General features: G+C 34.0%; 1 protein-coding gene across 1 annotated transcript in view; it reads right to left on the bottom strand.

Moving 5' to 3' along the window:
* The window catches only part of LOC116337068 (protein turtle), a 168880-nt gene that overhangs the window by 48399 nt on the left and 98175 nt on the right, over positions 1-22306 (bottom strand). The window contains exons 2-4 of the mRNA XM_031761373.1: positions 6933-7065; positions 4753-4961; positions 4428-4538 (exon numbers count right to left, since the gene is read on the bottom strand). Coding sequence (XP_031617233.1) covers positions 4428-4538; positions 4753-4961; positions 6933-7065 — 453 coding nt within the window. The remainder of the gene's footprint in view (positions 1-4427; positions 4539-4752; positions 4962-6932; positions 7066-22306) is intronic.

The raw sequence follows: 22306 nt of genomic DNA, 5'->3' as shown, positions 1-22306 counted from the left end.
TAACAACGATCAGATCATTGTGTGTCATTCACTTGACTTGTTTTATAGAGCGTGGCATATATGTGGTGTGCTTGTGCAAATTTATGATGTTCCATTGAGATGGCAGAGAGAATTTTAACATCTCTCTAAAAACGGCTTAACGGGAGACATGAAGAAGCACGACATCGTTCCAATAGAGTGTGAGACATTAAATGGCTCGAGTATTTAAAAGATGTTATTATACTAACATTGCTTTACAGTTTTCGTCGCAATTTTATCAATGAGCTTCGATCGAATACACATTTATTGACACTGGTCTCGGTGCACGTATAAAGAAAGTAGGCAACGAGAGAGAGGGGGGGAAGGAAAGCTATACATCAACAGACATAAAACTTAATCGCTTCAATGATCGCCCAACCGATTCGATAAAAACACCAAAACTAGGCATAGCAATCGAAATTGCCATCCATTCATTTTATCACTGCTGTGATAAAAATGTAAACGTACTTTGACGACAAAACGTTAAGGTCTTAATTAACTTTAACCGTTTTGTGTACCGTATAATGGATAATATGTAAGGTGTGGGTTGGGATGTAGTACAGTGTATGCGTATATGCTTTTGGGATTGGGTGGCTTGGAAAATAGCAAACGAAAAAAGAAAAATAAACAAACGACAACAAACCAAGAAAGAATAATGGCCACATATTGTGTGACATGTGACGAAAAAGGATACTGCTACGTGAGTATGTGGTGTATAGCTGTGGTGGTGGTGTGCTCTATGTACTAAGCTTTGTGCAAAGTGTTCTGTTTCTAACCAAAAAAATTTGAACATTGTTTTCAATTCGCCATTCAGTTTTATTGTTGGTTCTTTTCTAATTTGTAAATGCTCCCGTGCGAATGTTCTTATTGTTTCCATTTCCCGTCTACTCAACATGTAGTTTTTGTGTGTGTATGTCAAAATTATGATAACAAGCGATTAGGAGGTCTCTGTCTCATCTATCCATATATGAATCGAGACGATGTAGACGATGAACTGGTTTTTGTCTTTTGTCTAGAAAAAATGTAATCTACATTGAAAATCTTTTGGAGTTATGCACGAATTGTTGGCTATTCGAGGTTCAATTATGTGTCTCTGGCAAAACCGGAACAAATGAGAGAAAACGAATATGTTGAAAATGAACGCGTTTAGAAAAAATGATCGAAATATTTTCATATTAAAAATGAACAAATAAAAACTTTGTATATACCGTAAATGTTGTGTAATCCAGTGTCACTGTGGACGAAAACTAAAAAAAAAAAACAACCGAAAAGGTATCATTTTGAAATGGAAATGTTTTTTGGGATTTTTCTTGAAATAACCACAAAGTATTTCATATATGGTCCTTGGTCCTTTTCTCAACGGTTGAAAAATGAATTTTCATCCAGATTCAGTTGAATTTATACGCTTGAAATGTGAGTGCATTACAATGTAACATTGTCATTATATCAGCCGCTGTGCAAACGTTCAAGCCGTTTGCTTGCGTGCAAATTAAAGTAGCAACAGGAAAGAGGGATTTATTCATTTCGAGAGTTGTGAATGCATGCGAAAATAGAATTATTGAGATGAAGGAGGGCATTGTGCAAAGTTTGCACACTCAACTTGCTAACAACAAAAGGGAGAAGAAAAAAAACACAACAAGAATACCTAGACAGTGAACACTAGAAGGGCTTAGCAAAAATTCAACATTGAATCGCATGAATCACACACACACAGGCAATCCAGACAAATACGTTTGAAATTTATATTAGCATAATACTGTAGACTTTCATCTTATTTGCATTCAAAATGACGCACGCACGTTCATCCGTTTTTTGTTGTTGTTGATCGCGTACACGTCGGGCTGTATGTCGGTGATTTCTTCCGCCTATTCGGGTTTTTTCTCTATCGTTTTTCACTTCAACTCTTCTAGTTCTTTGTTTTTGAATTTGTGTAGTTGATTTTTTTTTGTTGCGGCAAACATACATTTCTTTTCCGATTTTTGTTACACGTACCGCACGATTTCACTCGCACTCTCTCTCTCGCCATGATCCAAGGTATCATGTTGCCGTTCACGACACTCCACTGCAATCGCAACTGTAATTGAACGTATGTCGTGAACGACACTCTAAAAATGTTGCGTTCATTAAGCCAAAGTGTAAATAAGAACATTTGCAAATTATGGCAAGCGTATGGCTTTTTTTTTGTATTGTTGCCGTTTGCAACAGTAAAGCAAACGTGGCGATGTTTGTAATATGGAAGTGGTGTCACTATTACCATGCCTTTTTCCCGAATTGCACTTTCTTCGAATTCAAGCGGGAAGCATATTTTTCAATGGGGGGCGGGGGAGGTACAAAAACTTTGGTCATTAAGTATAAAACATCAACATTATTCTAATTATGTGTATATGTGCAAATGCAAGATATTATGCGTCTCGGTTCGGTTGCATATGTTCTTCACACAATTTGCCACTGTTTGGTTGTTGACTGTCAGAAATTATCTGGATGCTCGGCAATTGCCTTTTCCTTTATGTGTTGCTGTATGTGCGACGTGCGAGCATGCATGCACCATACATGGTATTGCATAATATGCCATTTTGGTACCATGTAGTACCTAGCTATTTTACTCAACTTAATTCGTGTTTGTTAATTTAGTTACATCACACACACACACACACACACACACACCCATTTCAAAATGTATTTTTCTTTTCGCTTGTTCCTCTTTTTTTGCCATTCGGAGAGTTTTTACAATTCTACTTTTTCTGTTGGAGCGTAAAAAAAGTACATAATCTCTTATTGTATTCTCCATTTCGCTATCCCATTTTAATGTCTCACCATTTTTAAAATTAACCAAAAATAATAAATTACTGCACAAAACATTGTGTTTTATATATAAAATTACATTATATCTAATATCTATTTTCTGTTTGAAGCTTCACTTTAAAAGGTATTGCTCTTTGCAAAATAATTGCTTCAATTTAGAAAGTTAGAATTGTTAGTGTGTTTGTTTTTGTTTGCATCCATCTATTTTTTCTTTCTTCTTCTTTTTGACCTTGGTCTTTTGTTTGCATCGTCTCAACAAATTCGCAAGAAAATTCATTTTTATCGCAGCATTGTGTGCTTATCACACAGGCAACATTGAAATCAACAACAGCCAATTAAGTAAATGTGCTCACATCACCGCACTCATGCCAATTTGTTTAGCCATTGTGTGAAATTTTATTGCTTAGATGATGCAAAACCTCATTTTCATAGAAATAAATTTATGCGTATTTTCCGACTATTTGACATTTTTTTTTGTATTTTGGATTCAGTACAAACGTATAAAGTGCTAAAGAAAATGTACAAAGAAAACCAACGCAGCCACACATTGAATTGTGTGGAATGCTGCCACGCACCACAGCATATGACCATATTTGGTTTTTCATTTCGAACAAGAATGATGAGCATTGACTTTTTTGCTCATCGTTTTCCTTTTCGAACATTCAATTTTCCCATTTAGTAGAGATATGGTCAGTATATAACGGTCACCGAGTTTGATTACCTTGTAGATGTGTGTATGTGTGCGAGTATGGTACATTCGATAAAATAAGAAATGATGCAAAATAACGATGATGCCCGAAAGAAAGCCAAGGAAATGAAAAGAAACAAACATACAGAGATATGGCACAAATGTTGTGTACCATTGTGAAAAGAGAAGTAATGTCGACACGGCAATGATGACGCTGATAAGCCCAAAATGGAATTTTAACGATTTTTTTTTTTCTTCTTGTTCACATTGTCCACAAATGAGTTCTATTTTGGTTTTATATTCATGCCTTGGTCATTGTGGTGATTATAATGATGATGACGATTGTGTCGCCAAGAAGTACTTTTTGGTTTTGTCCATTTTACGTGGGCTCCAATTGCTTTTTCTCAAGATAACTGAGAGAAATTAATTTGTAGTATGTTGTTGCTGTTTTTTTTTTTTTGCTTCATTCCATTTTCTCTATGAACGAACCATTTTCAGACTTTTCAAATGTCAGGATATTTCTTTCGATAACGTGATACAAAAAATGCCTTTCAACCCCCCTTTAAATTAGCACACAAAGAATAAAATCTTGGGTTTTTTTTGCCCCGTGCAATTCAATTATTTTCTGAGTCAGTGCAAAAAAAAACCCTGAATGACACATGAATGAAGAAATGAAACGTTGAAACTTCAACGAGAAAACGTCAAATTTGATATTCTGTGTATACCAAGACATCAGCGAATAGGATCGAAAATTTCAAAGAGATTTCAAACGTGTGCGTTTTTGTGTGTTTTCTTCACATTCTCTTGCTGTCGATATTATCGCTCGTAAGCAATATGAATCTAATGACCAAACTGAGTTTTGCAGTTCTAGTCAACTCGATGAATAGTGTGTGCATGTATAGTATATAGCATCACTTACCACCGAAGACTTCGCAACTCAAATTAATTATGTCACCCTCGTTGTACGGTCCAACGACGGTGCTTCTTTCCACACCAGTATCGTCTTTTATACTTATTCTATCAGGAGGCACTGTGAAAAATACAAAAAAAGAGAAGAAAAATGTGTTCAATCGTTAATTTGTCCATCAAAAGAGTTGTCATGTTTCCGCTTTCGTGTCATTTCATTTTAAATTAATTGCAAACACTGATGCAATTTAAGTTATTTGAAAACGGACACGATGGGCGAACAGAGAGTAAGAAATAAAAAACAAAATATTTTTATTGGAAAATTCAAGTGTACTTACGTATAACTGTCAAATTGACTTTACTATTTCTAGTTTGAGCTACTTTGAAATCGACTCGACATCGATAAATTCCTGAATCACTCTCCTTTGCATTTTGTACGGCCAATTCACCTGGTTGCTTTTCGAATAGAAAATAAGCACGATTGGCAAATACCATTTCATCGGACCATCGTTTGGCCGCCTTAAAATCTCTATCTCGAATGTCCACACTGTGTGTGTGTGTGTGTGTGCGCGTGGGTGTGTTGTTATCAATGCATATGTATTCAACACCATGCAGTTTTGCCATTTTCATTAAGTCGAATGCATTCAACCGTGTACAATCACACCGCATTGAAATTTGTAAACACATTTCGATGATGAAGTAACACACATAGCGAAAAAGAGAGAGAGAGAGATAGAGATACGTCCAAGTAGTTTAGTGAAAATGAGCGCGCACACAATATATGATGTTATGGTGTCAGGACCACCAATGAAGACATGAATCCAGTGTTTGGACATATGGTGGTTGTGTTGAATGTACATGAAAAGAGAAAAAAAAGTGAGGAAAATAAATAAAAATGAACGATATGTATTTTTATAAAAAAAAATAGTCAAAGAGAGAAAGAGACAGAGAATGAGAGAGTTGAGAAAAAAAAGAATGTTGGAAAGAAAATCATGTTTCGCATAAGTGAACTGCTGACATTAAATATTCAAAGATAAATAGAAAAATAAATTTTCCCATTTGTATACAATAACATGCTAAACCTACTATTAGTATTAATATTATGTATTAGTTGATATTACGTATGCACTGCTGCCGATGATCGTATAATGTGCATGTAAATATGTATTTAATGTGTTCGTGTTCATATAAATTATCAACATGCTGCGTTCTGTGTTGAAAGTGCGACAAAAATAGAGAAACAACAGCACAGATCGCACTTGCACAAAACATGTAGACACACTAGATATAGAAAGGCATGAACATTACACACATATCCTTAAATAGATTGGGCGACTGGGTTTTTTGTCATATTGTTTTCTATTTTTTTTATTGTCTATTTTAGAAAGAATCCTTTGAATGAGTGTACTGTATTCAGTGAGTGTATGAAGGCGACGAACAACGGCAGTAAGTAAATGGAGATGAAAAAACACACAAAAAAACGAAGAAAAAAAGAAGATATTTATTATGGGGAAAAATATTTACGCGAGAATTCTTATCGAATTGTGTTATATACAAGCGCCAGAAGATGTGTACAGATATGCTAGAACAGTCATCTCCTTGAGATCTATGGAAATGCGAACATGTCTAGCCAAGAATTTAATTTGCGTGAGATTCGTTGTTTATTTTTTTTCTATTCGTTTGTTTCTTCGTTGTTTTTTTTTGTGTAATATCTTATTCACTTTGACCCTATAACATTTGCGATTACAAATTATCGTACATATACCGTAGCTTCCATATATAATGGACCAATTTCGACATGTAGCCATATTTACGACACACAAAATGGACAGCGAAAAAGAGGCGCAACGATCGCCTGCTACATTCATAAATTCAATTCTATTTTCTCTCATAAACTGTGTATTTATTGTTTTTTTCGGCTGTTGCCGTAAAAGTAAATTGAGCTAGTCATCGCTGTTGCTGCGCATACTTGATCGGCTTTAAAACAATGTTAAAGCCATGTCTGTATCTTTTGCATATTTTATTGGCTTCGCGTATGTTCAAATGATCCATAAAATGGGGATATAATTCATATTTATTTCAATGTTACTATATTGTGGATATTTGTTTGTGTGTGTGTGCTTTTTTTCACTTCGCATTCGTTGTGCAATTTTTTATATATATTGTAATTGGTCAATATAAAGCCTGAAAAACGAAGCCACGCATGATTTACGATGCTAAAATTAAGCTGTTTTTTTTTCGTTCATAAAATTATATGTGTATGGAGCGAGGAAAAGACCTAAGCGAAAAATTTAGCCTTGTTTCCGTTTGCCACGTGGGATTTGTGACTTTTTCGCGATTGCACAAAACTAATGAATGGCTATCAGAAAATGAAACGAACAAATGGGAAAAAATTGAAATGAAAGGTAAATAGCATGAAACGAGTGAGAGGGAACAAAAAAAAAACAAGAGAAAAATAACTTGCGGTTAAAACCGCTCGACTGAATTACAACAACAACAAAAAAGTTATATATTTTACCTGTAAACTGGAGTTCCTTTATCCGCTCGATACCACAGCACTAACACAACATCATCGTTAACATCGTGAGTACTAACATTGCATGGTAAATACACTGTTTCGCCAATAAGCGCCTCCATCGCAACGACGGGTACTGCACACGGGTTGAATTGAAAGAATGAAAAGAAAGAGAGAGAGAAAAAAACATTGTAAATACACACATATCAATTTAAAATGCGGTTTCAACGGATTTCACTTAAAGGCATAAATATTCCCCAAAAATAGTTCATGTCACTGTTTTCATTCCATTTTGTACGATACACAAACATCCAGAATCACCCTTGTTCACTTAATATTCCATTTAACGCAGCCTCTTCTTCGTTCTGTTTTCCCGCTTTTTTCGTCGCTTCTTTTGTTCGTATAAAGTGAATAGACAATGTTCAGATTCATTAAAAGTTTTCATAAGTTTTTTTTTTTATGTTTACATTTCATGAATTATCAATAATATTCAATAGAAATCTGTGAGTTTTATAGCTTTTGTGCTTAATGACTTTTGATTCTTTTTTTCTCTCTTGCGCGCGTTTTCATCGATTCCGAACCACCGAAATAGAGAAAATTTTACACATATTTGATTTTAATATTCATTTGATGTCTTTAAATTGCGAACGAAATGAGTTAAGAGAACGAAAACATTTTTTTTATTGGGAATAACATAAGGAAAGTATTTCTGTACAGACACACATACACAAAATGGCATCAAGAGAAACTTTGAATTATAGCGGTTAAATGTGAACGAGAAAAAAAGCCATAAATACATAAATATTTTAATTATTTTTTTTTCAAGCCTATAAATCAAATTATTTCATTGTATTTTGTTGGCATAATTCAATGAACAAAGACGATGGGTGCTGAAGCAGCATTTTTTGTGGTGAACAAATGTCGGCAATTCAGTGGAAGCGGAAGAAATCAATTACAATTTCTCCTTCGACCCATTTGTTTTCGTCTTCTAGGAGGGTTAGTCGAATACAAAAAAATCGCTCACCCTCTGCCTGACACGGGGCCACGACAACGAAAATGCGACATCTTAACACGATTATCAAGATACAATAATAAAAAAAAAAGAAAATCCGCAACAAAAAAATCGAGCAATATGAATTCTGTAATCTATATTGATATAGCAAAAGCTAGCAAAAGCAAGCAAAAGTCGTTACATGTAAATGAACAATTAACTAATACCGACTTCGAATACAACGCGTAAAAACATATGGAATAAAGTATGTGCTAATAGCGTAAAATGATTTCCATTGTCTATAAGTGTGTTCATTACATAGTTTTTACATTAAATCAATGATCGATTCAAAATGTTCATTGCAAGTAATAAAGAGACATCATGTTTGAATGTGAACGTACATTTCAAACCACATAGATGATGTGGTCGTGTCGAGACCCATGCACTTTCGTTCAGTTTTTTTCTTGCTTTGCCATTTTCAGGAATTGGCTAAAGTTTAATGCGTTTTTCTGCTTATTATTATTCAGTGTTTCTTGGCTCATCATTTCTATGTTCATGTTGTTGTTGCAGATATTGTTCCATCCTGTTTTATATTTTTTCGTTCGTGGATGTGTGTGTGTGTCAAATATTAAAAGACATTCATCATAAACACAAACATTCATTTACATTGTTGTTGCATTTATTTACATTTCGGTGGAATCTGCACATTAGTGAATTCATCGCTTGCATTGTTTGGTCGACGGACGATACGATGTGAATGTATTTAAAACATAAATAAAACCATTTTCAACATTAAACTGTTATTACATGACATCAGCAATTTATTTTTGCACACACACCCAACATTTTCATGTGACAAAATGTTAAAAGTACCGAAAGCGCACAGAGACGGCAAAGCTTTTTCTATTCGCTCTCCTTTGTTTAGGAGGAATGCCTCCAGATAATCAAGAGGGAGAAGAAAAAAAAAACCGAGAAAATGTTACACGGGACACAACAGCTAAATCTTGTCGATGCTTGCAGGTGAACGCAGCGTATTTTGGGTTGAACAAATTTTTTTTTCTTCTGTTTTTGGTCGTTATAAAACTACGATGAATGGGAAAAAAACTGACTTTGAGAACATTAAAAAAGAGAACAACGAAAATAAAATGCGAAAAATTTAATGGATTATGAAACGATGGGAAAGGATGGTAAAACTCATAATTTTTCCCATTTTTAATACTTTATATAATGTGCGCAACGCACTCTTGCATAAAAACACCAACCGAAAAAATGAAGAAAGAGAGACGCAGCCCAACCCATTTCATTATAAATATTGTTTTGTGTACGGGAAAAAAAGACGCGGAAAATAGAAAAATAAGAAAACCTGCAATCGGCATAACGACAATGTAACTAAAATTGTTATATGCTATTTGCCATGCAGTATGTGTAATACAAATGGCCCCAAACTTACGAAACACAAATGGAAAATTATTCGCGAAAATTATATCGAATATCATTGCAGCGTGTGAGCATGTTTTAGCATTGTAATTTTATTCATAGTTTTTATTGTCGGTTAATGTCGTTTGCGCCTCTTCATCTCAACGATTGTAATATTGTCAACATATTGGTGAGTAAATAATTTGAAAAAAAAAAAAACGGAACACAGTCAAATGTTACACAATATTATTGTTTATGTAAATACTGTGCGCCAACTGATTACTAGAGAGACGCGACCGAAACAATGAAAAAGTTCATCAACATCATTTTCTTTGCATAAAAGATTGTATATTGTCCATCGTATAAAATGGAAGAAAATGACTATGTATTGGAACCGGAATCGTAACACATATTCAAAGAAAAGCGGCAAACAAATGCGGAGAAAATATAAGCCAAAACCGTAAATAGTTATTAGGTTGCTCATTGAATGCAGATTTCTAGTTTTATCAGATTGGGTTAGATGTACATGAATGTGCAAACCACAAGGACACCGGTGTAAATTTAAATTCATGAAATGAAGATTGCCATGGGTCCATATTTGTTTGTGCGTGCATGTGTTTTGCGTTTTCAAAGCGATTATACGTGGTTAGCAACCATCAACGATTTTGAGGTTAAATTTGTAATAAAATGTTGATATACCGGAAAACAGTGATGGATTTTGTGTAATACCGCCTCCACCTATATTTTCAACAATAGACTATTTAAATTAATTGTAGCCTTAATTTCAATGGGTTGATGGGAAATTCCCAAAATTCCAACAAATAGAGTTGGAACAGAGAGTTGAATGTTGCGAAAATTGTGTAGAAAGCCAAGATGAATTCAATCAAAGTAAGAAAATCTCGAATTGTGTACAATGTCAAGATGAATAGAGAACTATCCGAATCAATTATGTGTTAATATGCTTATTTAAGTATCATTTTCCTTGGCTATGGCCTGAAATCCAATCTTTTGGCCAAATGCAATTAGCAAAATCGGCAAATGATGCTGATGTTGTCCGTATCCTTGATTCTATTTTAATTTGATTATGATGATTGAATTAAATGCCATCAATGTCATTTATCATTTCACATGCATTTAAAATTTGTCGAATTTCGAAGCATCAAGCGACAAGCATAGAGAGTGCACCGATAAGAAGCGACGGCATGAGCGAACGGACGTGCGAGAATTAAACCATTTTCAATTGTTCACACATGAAACCTAATAACGCATTCCATCACAGTGCTTTTGATTTGGACGGGCCATTTTATTTTCATATCAATTTGAAATTGGAATTGCGAATCAATAAAGTGATTTCGATGAGAACTGCTCAATTTCGTAACGACTTCGTATTTATTAACATATTTGAGGTTTGAGAGTTTCGCAAAATTGCCAAACATCGTGCATATATCACGATTTTCAAATACGCCAGAATATGCATCGTTGCAATAATGACAAATGTACTCGTTTTCGTTGGAATTCATATGAATTGGCACGATGCATACGCAAGTAGTACATTGCCGCACACAAAATACACACAAGCAAACACTTACAAATTCGATGGACGTGTAGGCACATGAACAACGATTTTGCACACCAGCACATAAGTAAATGGATTTTAATGCAAGTGGAACGATATAAGTATATAATTTATGTGTGAAACATGCACAAGACTTCCATTTGATATTTGCGATGAACGGTTGTGGTTCATATTTTATGGAATAGTTGAATGGAACTGAAGTGATTTAGACGTACAATGGTATTTAACTTCCTGCCAAAGTACTGAAAATTAGACTTATCCAATGCATTTATATGCGGCTCTCTCTCTCTCGCTCATCATTATGAGAACCTGATTAATAAGATGATTTAAGGCGATTCATGTGGTTAATATGCTCAATTAATTAAATAACTTTCCGCTGTGTGTTCGATTACACATTCAGTTATAACCAAATTCACATTATAATTAATTGCATTGCATCATGTGCATTGTGACCAATTTAATTACAGCGAAAATAGATTTAGATATTTAGCTTATTTTGACATTTCGAACATAATCAGAATGGAATTCTATTCCGGTAAATAGATAATGGCACTTGATTTAATTTCAATGCGACCAGGTAAGATTTTTTGTTTAAAACCCAGTTGCAACCATTTGATAATTCTTGAATATTTAATTTTTTGGCAAATGAGCACCAGCTCATATGGTTTCAAACTCTTGCTTTACTCATAATTTAATTTGTTCATTCAGTATGAAGTTGATATAAATTTATTCGTGAAACTTCCCTTTATATTTCTCAATCTGGATAATGTCATGCAGTTTCAGTTCGATTGGTTTCTTTTTTCTACAAAAATATAAACCACTCGGCCATATCCATCACAACATAAAATAATTCAACACACACTTTGGAGTTCATCATTCCGTATCGGAGTGAGTGTGTTCATGTTAATGGCACCTTCGTATTTGAATAATCATAGACCCAACGTTCCAAACGTTCAATATATAGAAACGGATTAAACATTAAGTGGATTTTCATTTCAACTGTGCCGCAGAAATAATGGACAACAAAATGAAAATCCAAGTGATTGTCATCAAGAACACTTTATCAACATTTCATATTTATAGATCCGATTGGTTTCGAAAGGGTGCTATGGCTGTCACTGCTTTTGTGGCCGTTGTTTTTCAAATTTTCGTTTTTTTAGTCTCTACGGCCCCCCTCCCTTTCTCTTTCTCTCACCCTTTTTATATTTCTCCTTTTTCTCAAGCGTAAAGCATACACATATTTTATACTGTCGACTGTCGTTCAAACAACGTTTCACTTACGTAAATTATTTGTCACCTCGACACATATGAATAAACAGGAAATGTTAATAAAAACATATGGTCAAAAAAATGTCACGTGTACTGAAGTACTGCCGTAAAAATATATACGTGTGCGTGTGTGTATGTGATTTCAACGTTCTTTACTCTCGTTCTATGTGATTGATATCTAAAACCACCGACGAATAGAAACCCGAAAAATCGTTTTGGTTTGCTAAATGAAATTTGAATAAAAAAGCGGCTAGCGACTCTTTTTTTATGTCATTGTGTCAAACCAAAATAAAAACAGCTCTGTAAATCTAAAGAAAAATCAGTGTATAAATTTTAATAAAATCTCTGCCAGCGAAAAGCGTATTTGCCATTCTCACTATGTTTTTATCGATAGTGGTATACTAATTCGACTCTTGACTAGGTTTTTTTCGTCCCTGCCAATGTGGAATTTTGCTTTCAGAGCACACAAATTCGAGGTTCCATTTTTCTGATGGATTTGTTTTATTTTTGTTATTCAAACCAATGATATCATTCATAAAAACCGCTAGCGAATCGAAAGAATTTCTCCCATTTCAGAAATTGATGATCAAAAAAAAATCGTCACTTTTGACAACAAATTTTCCACAATTTGTCAAAATCCATTCTCCAGAGAGGAAGGCAATCCGATCCCTCGGCCGCCCTTGTCAGAAGGCATAGGGTTCACGAACAATTTTTAATTAGTCTTGTTATCTTTCGCTTCAGTTATGGCATTCTCAAAAATAATCATCGATATGAATTCATTGTTCAGTTAAATTAAACTTTGCGGTGAACATTATGTCAACGGGTATTATTTGTTTTTGAACTGTATGCTCGCAATTTGTGCCATTTCATTCGGTTGAAAGTTTTTCTGGAAAAAAAAATCACGCCTGAATAGAATTCACAGAACGGGAACACAAACAAATATTGCAAAATGTATGCGCAATACGTTTTTGATAATGAAATTAGTCATGAATAGCGTATTGATGAAATTTAATTAAATTTTGAAATGCCACACTCGGTGTCAATTTTTTTTTTGCTCGCATGATATTGAGTTTTATTTTTTTTACGTATATGACCACGGTATACAATTATCGTCTATTCACAACTTTATACACATCCACCTTAGTTTTTTGTTGGTTCGTTTAGTGTTGGTTTATTTGCTGAAATCATTTTTTACTCAATGTGATTTTTTCTCCATTTGTATGTGCAATTTCATTTGTTTACACTTTCAACACGCGATCACCTAGTTTTTTTTTAAATCCAAAAACTGAAATTCCACGAAGTTAGTTGGATTTGAAGTAGAGTCCCATAGATGATACTATTTATTATTGGCCTTTTGCTTTTGCTGCACTATACTTACACATTGTATACACAATGCACTGTATTGGACAGAGAATTTAACAAAATGAAAATTAATCGAAAAACTTTCACCGGATGCTAGTGTTTTCTATTCTTGCATCGTTTTCGCTCTTTCGTTCGCTCTCGCCCATTCGTAAAGCAATCAATTCAGATTTTACTATAATTTTTTTTCAAATATTTTCTACAGTTTTTGGCAGTTTTTGCAACGATCGACAACAAAACTAATATAAATAGTCAATATACATCATTTTAACTCAATAAAAATTCCAAGAAAAAAAAACGATCCAATGAAATATTTCGTAATAATCATTTTTCTTCTTATTTTGTAGAACTTGTTTGTATGTGCATTGATGTGACATACTGTGAACATGAAAGGACGTAGCAAACAATAGTTTTTTGGGTATTTTTCTCGAAACTTGCAAACATATGCGATTCTTTGTCATGAAATGCGCACAAGGAAAATTTGATTGGTTTTGTACGGCATGAGCCTAGCGAGTGAAGCCATGTGGCAGCCATTGATAAGTGATCTTCGGTATGTTTGTTGAATTACGTTAAAATATTTATTATATGGTCCATGCAGCATAGTTTGCACCACAGTACATATGTTTGCATATATGCCCAAAATGCAGGACAGTATAAATAAATGACTATAAAGGAAAAATGTACGGTGATGGCAACGGCAATGGCGACTGGCACCCACTGATAGATTCGGATGAGAACGCAACTAAACAAGCATGAGTTTATCAAATTTACTATGTGTTTTCTTTTTTTATCTCGCCATCTTTCGAAAGTTGGAGAGTTTTCGGCGTTTGATGTACACTGCGCCCATCGGTGGACAAAAGAACAAAAATGCATATTGTTTCGGTGCCAGTTAAATGCTGGCAATTAGTTTGGTTGTACAACATTCTTCTGTCTATGCGCTACTTTTTATTTTATATTACAAAATATTTTTTGTGTGTGTTCGTTTCTTGTCCGATTTTTCATGCATGCTCTTTTTTTCTGTCCTACGTCTATTTTTTTCTGTCCTACGTAAATGCACGCGTGATAGTGAATTGATTGCTGGTAGTGGCCATAACTTTCAAATATCCACATCGAATTTTTTTTTATTTGCCATATGGGTGGTTCGTGCGTACCGATCGATTGGCTGGTTTATACATTACTACTATCACTGAGCGTCATACATTTATATCAGTGAAATCTCTTTGGAGCAGATGCTACACATACGAAAAATATTATCCGAGCAAAGGGTAAACGTGCTGTGGCTGCTTTTGATGTAAATTGAGGATGGATATAAAATAAGAATGACATTTGTTGTCGTTATGCGCTCATTTTTTTTTTGTTGTTCGTTGGCATTTTTCAGTCAAGCACATAGTCAGTGACATAGGGTATGTATGTAAAATCATTTTGAGTTCAACATATTTTTTTTTATTTTAATTCAAAACGATCATACAAATGATGTTTTTGTCCTCGACTGCGTTGTTACCGCACTTTCAATGGCCTATTTCGTTTTGTGTGTTTCAAACATTCTCTCATGCAAAGTAAGGAATATATTCCATTAGTAGATTGTATCTGGATCGTTCGCATTAAGTTTACTTTATTCCATTTTTTGTTTTTTTGTTCTCAGTCAAGTTTCATATTTATTTTTTTAAAACGTCGCTCGTAGTGAATGAATTTCGTGTGTGTTTGGCATTTTATGTGAAAAATCAGTCATTCCACTATAAAAAAAGAGAGAGCGAGAGTGGAATTTGTACAATTGTACAACTGTATGTACAGATGATGTCGCGCTGAATAGGGGATATATCGAAGTAATGTGAATCTCTCTGTGTGACTGATTTTGTGTATCTATGTGAATTTTCATATCGGTAGATTGAATGGATAGCTGCCACCTTTAAGCAAAAGCTTTACATCATGCCATATTCCATCATACGTTCTTCATCACATGCGATGGTAGCGGTGATTTTTGTTGTTGTTGTCACTGCTTTTTACCCTTTTGTTTGGATATTCAGTGCGTGTCATCTACGCATATAAACAGTGCAAAAATGAGCACTGCAAAGAATGTGCTACGTGCGCTGAAAAATTATATTTATTTGGTCGTATAAATTCGCATGCAGTATTACCAAGCAAGGCAAAACAACGATTTTAAAATATGCTTAAGCTCAGTTCCATTTATTCATTTCGTTCGTGTTCTATGATACACAATTTTTCTTCTTTCGGATGAATTTCTTCTACATTTGATTTTCTTTTTATTTTTATATTTTTGTGTTTTTTTCAGCGGCATTTACAATGATGAGGATAAAAAAAAGGAGACAAAGAAAATAAATGTGAATGAATCCAAAATCCAGATATCAAGAGCACACATTGAATTTTATCGGATGAGGCACATTGCACGAATTCTTCAGAATTCACTGATTCATCGTCTGCATCTGCACGCGTACTTAGGACTGTAGATGTATGTTTATGTGTACGCGCGTGAAATTTCATTCGTTCCATAAATTTTGTCGTAATAAACGTGTGAAATAAGGAGAGAGAGAGTGAGAAAAAGCCGCTGTAATGTGACATTACAACTTATTTTCGGCATGCTCACGTTTTTGCATTCTTCAATAGAAAGTTGACAGACAAACAATATGCTTCTTCTATTTTACTGTAGCATTTTGGCATGTGAGAATACTTAAATGTGTTTAAATATGTGATCATTATCTAAAGTGATATCTTTACCGCCCCCACACCAACACACACAGACACCTATTCTCTAGGTAGAACCGTAGATAATAAATTTAAATTAATGTTTGAGTGACATTTCGGCGTGCATCACATCAAATTTTAACAAACATTTTTTACTTGGCATCGCTTTTTTTGACAAAACGTACATTTTAAAATAACCATAAATTCTATACACATACATTTCTGAATGTCAAAATAATTGGTGTAAAATTGTTTTTCTCTATTGTTTCCGTTTCATTTTAATCGATGTACTTTTCGAATGAAGAAAAAAAGCATTTCATTACCGAAAATAAAACTTTGATATGAATTCAATTAGTTCGCACCAAACGAGATAATCTGATATTTTATACGCAAATATGTATGTCTGTTGTCTATATTGCAAACATAGTCTTATCGATGTACAAATATTAGAAAACGGATATGTCGATGATTCGAGCAATCAAACGGATTATGATGCTCATCAAGGTCATAATAATCCAGTTTGCAGCATACCAAATGTGCACCTTTTTGTCATTTCTGTTCATGGTATCCACACTCGTGTTGGCTCTCTACCTCTTCCTTTCTGTATAAAACACGTGTAAAATGAAACCAAATCACATACAAACGGCACTAGTAATAAGATTGAAAGTGAATAGGAAACCGGTATAAAAAACATCGACGGCAAAAACTGCACACGAGCACCATTGTGATGTGTATGAGACCAAAATTTGAGTAATAGAGAAGGCAAATGAAATAAAAAACAATCTGCTTTTATCTTTTAGCCAGCGTTTATTCGTTTTTGGTTTTTTTTTGCAAAAGCAAAAAGAGAGAATAAACACGCTGTTTTCGCACTGCCTTCCAGCCGTTTTACATTGGTATTCCTCCCGTTTTTGAGTTTATGTCTACTATTGTTTGATCGTGTGACGGTCTGAATACTAAAAGCGTCTGTTTTGTTTGTTGTTGCAAACACACACACACACACAAAAAAACAACAACCACGAGCAGAAGAAGAGGTAACACTTTTTGTTAGCTTTCATTCATGCATGTTTTGTTTTCAACATACAAAGAAAACGAGAAAGCAAACACACAAGAAGTAAATACAACATGCCAGAACATAAAACGAACAGGCAACAATAACAACAACTGAATAAAGAATATAAAAAAAAACTCGAATGAGAATATTATCACCAAACCCATTTTCAAACACATGAAAAGTTTATTTTGATTTCGATTTTCGGTTTGAAATATAAAAGTGATAATAAGTTAGTGTTCAAAACAACATTTACACTCGAAATGCCATTGTTTTCTCTTTTTTGTTATTGTTTGCGAAACATATATACGCAGCAACAAAAAGAAAATTTACCAAAAAGGAATATTTTTGTTTCACATATTTTGGCGACAGGTGGCGTGACTTCATAGAGATTTCAATGATGAAACCAGAGCAGCATATTGACTTTCTTCAAAGTGTTGCATCGTTGAATTTACCGCGCTGACAATCAGCGTCTGAGAATACCAGTAGATATTCATTCCGCAAATATACTGCTCTGGATGAAACTCATAAAATTGAATTTGAATTTCGCCACCTGGTCCATGGTCCATTGAATTCGCGAGATTCTTTAAATTGGACAATATACAATATCCATTCCAAGTCAAATCGTAAACCACAGATTGAATTGATTCTTCATCGTGTACATTAAATTGAATTGCTTCTAAATGATATTTTAAGATTTATATTCGAAAAAAATTATGGGCCATTTAAAATTGAATAGACTGCAATCATTTTAATGGATGGCATCATTCAGTGTTACAATCACAAACTGAAAGCTATCATTTCCCATATGCTTGGTAAATATATATTTAAAAAAAAAATATTCTTTCATTTCTCGCAACAAAACTTTCAATCAAAATAGTTTCCAAAGAACACCGAGCTAAACAGAACGTACATGTGCTCTTCAACATAAACATGATAAATATATCATTCCGTAAAACATTCAATCACTCTCTTAGTTTACATTTAGTTCTAGAATTTTCATTTTTCGCAGAATTTTCTCATAGCTGAGCACAAATATCAATTCAAGTGGTATTTTCTTCCCCGGCTGTGTCCACACTTAACATAAACAATGAAATGGGATATTAACATAAGTGTTGCTTGTGCGTTTGTTTGGAAGAAAGATCAAAACTGCATAATTCCAGTTTTATAGTACGAAAAGTTGCTGAATCTAAACTGCATCAGTAATAGGAAAAAAATAAATATCCTATATTTAAAGTTTGAAGTATCAGTTGAAAATGATGTCTATTTTTTTAAATATTGTTTTCTCATATCGTGAATTCGTTGCAAATAAATTCCAGTCAAGATGACTCTTTCCATATTGTTTTGTGCGGACAAGAAGTCTCGATATTTAGAATTGGAAAATGGAATTATCCTTTTGAATTCAGGAAAAAGTTATCGAAATACTTTTTAACAATTTTTTTTTTAAACTTTGCTTTGCTTGCCATTATATGCTCGGGATAATCAACTCACATTTCATTCATTAACAAAACTATGAAATGATTCCGTAAAACGATTCTTTGTAATGATTACATGAATTGCCAGTAGAATCAACCCTTTGCAGATGTTTCTAGTGAGAAAATAAGTTATTTGTTACATTGTTTCGTCATTGGGTGTCAGAATGAAAACCCGACTTAAAATTAAAAAAAAGTGGAACACATCATTTATTTGAATACGATTAAAAAACGCAGTGTCCCAGTTTTTATTTCAAATCGGGTTTTTATTTTCGATCATTCATGTATAAAGTTTGTATGTTACAACAGTGGAGCATTTGGTTTAAAACTGTTTTGTGCGAGTTGAAAACCATCTGATGCTATAACTCAAATGGTTACATTATTTTCGATTGAAAATCGACATTAGACATTGCGTTTATTCAAGGAATTGTTGGTCAGCCCTGATAGATCGAATCATGTTACACCCGATGGAAAAGAAAAAAAAACCAATGTTTCAATGCATTTTATTTCTGTGTATGTCCTCTATCGTTCGGGAAAAAAACGTTAAATTGACTCACTTATTTGATGCACTTTGGCATCGTTTCTTTTTGTCTTGTTTACCATTTGTTGAAAAATTGAAATAATTTTTCCCGGGTTATTTCGAGTTAAAATTATGTTAGTGAATGGAGCAGGAAATGAAATGAGAAATAATAATGAAAACGAAATTGGTTCGTGTGTTCGACTTGCTGTTCTTATTAATGTACATATATTTTTTTCAACTTGTAGTTTCACACAAGATAGATTCATTTGAAAATTCATTTAAAGTAAGTAAAATTAGTAAAAGTTGAAAGTAGAGAGATGCAGAAAAATAGAACAGATAGGAAGTGAATCACTTCAAGTGATGAAATGAGTAGAGAAACAGAGTTAAAAAAAAACACTGAATCGAACGATGCGTACCGAAATTATGCTCAAAGTGTAACACAGCTAGCGCCACGACGGAATTCAATGTAATCTATACTAAGTTGCTGCCCACTAGTGAAAAGACTTTTGCTCAGTTACAAACAATAGGCTAGAACTCCATAGCTGTACGCAGTGGCGCTAGCTGTGCTACAGTTTTGCATTTTATACAGTCTCTTATGGAACATAATTGCAGTGTGGAACGATGTGATGTATGCGAAAAACAATTTCGAACTCAATTTTAATGAGTGATATATTTTGATTCAGTTTCAAAATGTTCGCTGCCATTTACTCATCAATTTTTCTCTCTTTTGCCTCATCAATCGAAATTGAAAGACAAGCATCGCAACATGATGTGAAACAAGCAAAAAAAAAAAACTGGTTAACCTAAATAAAAGCGTGATAGAGTGCAAGGAATGAAAATTGCAAACGAAAAAAAAAAACCACTGAACGGAAGATATCGGGCAAAGTGATGCGAAATGCTCTAACCCTGAAATCGATTTCATTAAAACTTAAATTGCTTGGCTTCTATTTAAATTATACATCAATTAGTCAGTTAAAAAGGTATTTACCACACATAAAACAAAGAGTAATTGAGCGAGACCATGTTTTAATATAGATACATGAATTTAGATTGTTTGTAACGCAATTGAAAGCACTCACCCAACATTTCAAAGAATATTGATTCTAAAATGATGGTTTTTGGTTTCAATATTCATTGTACATTCAATTTTGGGGAAACACTACAAAATAGTGTAAAAAAGGATGGTGCGCGCTATTGTGAAATAAAGCTTTTTCATGCATAAATATATGAATTTCTCCCATTCAAAATCGAATGCATTTCATTTTGAATTTGGCATTTCAATGGTGAAAGACAAAAGACAACTGTATCCGTATTAGAAGTGTATAGAAATCTACTGCAATGCACAAAGGTTTTAACCCAATTTCAATGGAAAGTTAACGATTTATCTCATATCGCTTTAATAAACTATCGACATATTATATGTATTCACTCACATTTTGCATTCACGATATGGCTTGGAATTGGAATTCTTTTTCTCATGCAAACATATCAAAAACTCAAAGCAGATAATTAAAGACACTCGTAACAGAGAGAGAGCTCGTAGAGCTTCTGTGCTTAATGAAAAGTCTGCTTGAAATTATTTTTAAACAGACGCGAATTAGATGCATATCACAGTAGTAATTAAAACATACAGTGAAACGGGATCGTAGATTAAAGTATGTTTGGCTCAATGTGTTCATACTGTTTCCACAGTTTGTCACCGTATCTCGCTTGTTTTTTTTTTCTATTCGGATAACTGTATTTTACTCAAACACATACACAGCATATTACAAAATGTATATATATATGTACTAAGACACGCGGTGTTCCCTTATATTCATAGCGATACATACAAAGGGGCTGGAGAATGAGATTAGTATTACGAAAAATTGGCGTAAAATATATAATTTTCGTGTGTGCTTTTAGTGTGAGCGTGTGTGTGCATGTGTTTGAATGGTTGGTGGATATATTCTAATTTAAATGGCTAAATGACGTGAAGTAGATAGATGTTATAACATTGCTTGGATACGCTACGCGACAACGATCATAAGGAGAAAGCTGCATAGCATTTGTTACGCACAACGATGTCATAAGCAATGGGCTCGTACACCTTGCAATAATAATATTGTCGTTCGGTGAAAAAGTGACTTGTATGTGTAATATGCTTATGCGCTCGTGTGACTATGAAAAAGATCTCAATGTATGTTTTTTTTGATGTTGCAAAAATAAAAATTTAAATTAAAGTCTTCCGTCTGTTTACTTTGAACCCGTTCGCATAGCAATGAAGCTATGAATTTCGAGCTACTGTATACATATTCAAGCGAACGGTTCCACTTCTTTCTTCACCGCACTCATTTCTCATCTTTCTATCTCTCTCTCTCTCTCTCTCTCTCTCTCTCTCTCTCTGAGTCTTTCTATGCTTCATTTTCTTTTTCATTCGTTTCAACGAGTTCAGAGGAATTTCAGTATAGCTGTGGCCACGGTTGAAAACAGCAAATTCAACACTCATCCTGTTTGAGTGTATACACGGTGGTATTCCTGTTGTTTTTTTTTTGTGTTGCCAAATGCTGCAGAAATGCAGAGAAGCACAGAACAAACTCGGGTAGCGAAAGCGAGTGATAGAGAGAAAGAAAGCGATTGAAAGAAAGAGAGAGGGAGAAAGAGAGAGTCAAACAGGGCAACCAAAATGAGAGAGGCTATGCAAAGACAGTTTAAGCTCACAAATGTAAATTATAAATATTTCATATAATTTATGTGGCGGATGGCTTTATGGCAATATTGAATTTTAAACATTTCGTAATACTTTTATTTTGAGGTCGTTTTGTCTCACTCATTCTATTGCTTTAAAGCTACAGACGATATTCGCTTGTATAAAATAATAATAAATAAATAAGCTATTGTATTTAAAATTGGGAACGACATCATACAAAAATGGGATGAAAAAGCATACAAAGACTTCTCTCTTTCTCCGTCGTTCTTTTTTTCTCTGTGTGTGTCTGTATGTCTCTGTGTATCTATATTTCGGGAGTTTTCGACCATAATTTCAT

The sequence above is a fragment of the Contarinia nasturtii genome, unplaced genomic scaffold (genome assembly GCF_009176525.2).
Source record: "Contarinia nasturtii isolate CC-2019 unplaced genomic scaffold, AAFC_CNas_1.1 Cnas_scaffold_78, whole genome shotgun sequence".
NCBI lineage: Eukaryota > Metazoa > Arthropoda > Insecta > Diptera > Cecidomyiidae > Contarinia > Contarinia nasturtii.
This window is presented reverse-complemented; position numbering and strand designations above follow the sequence as displayed.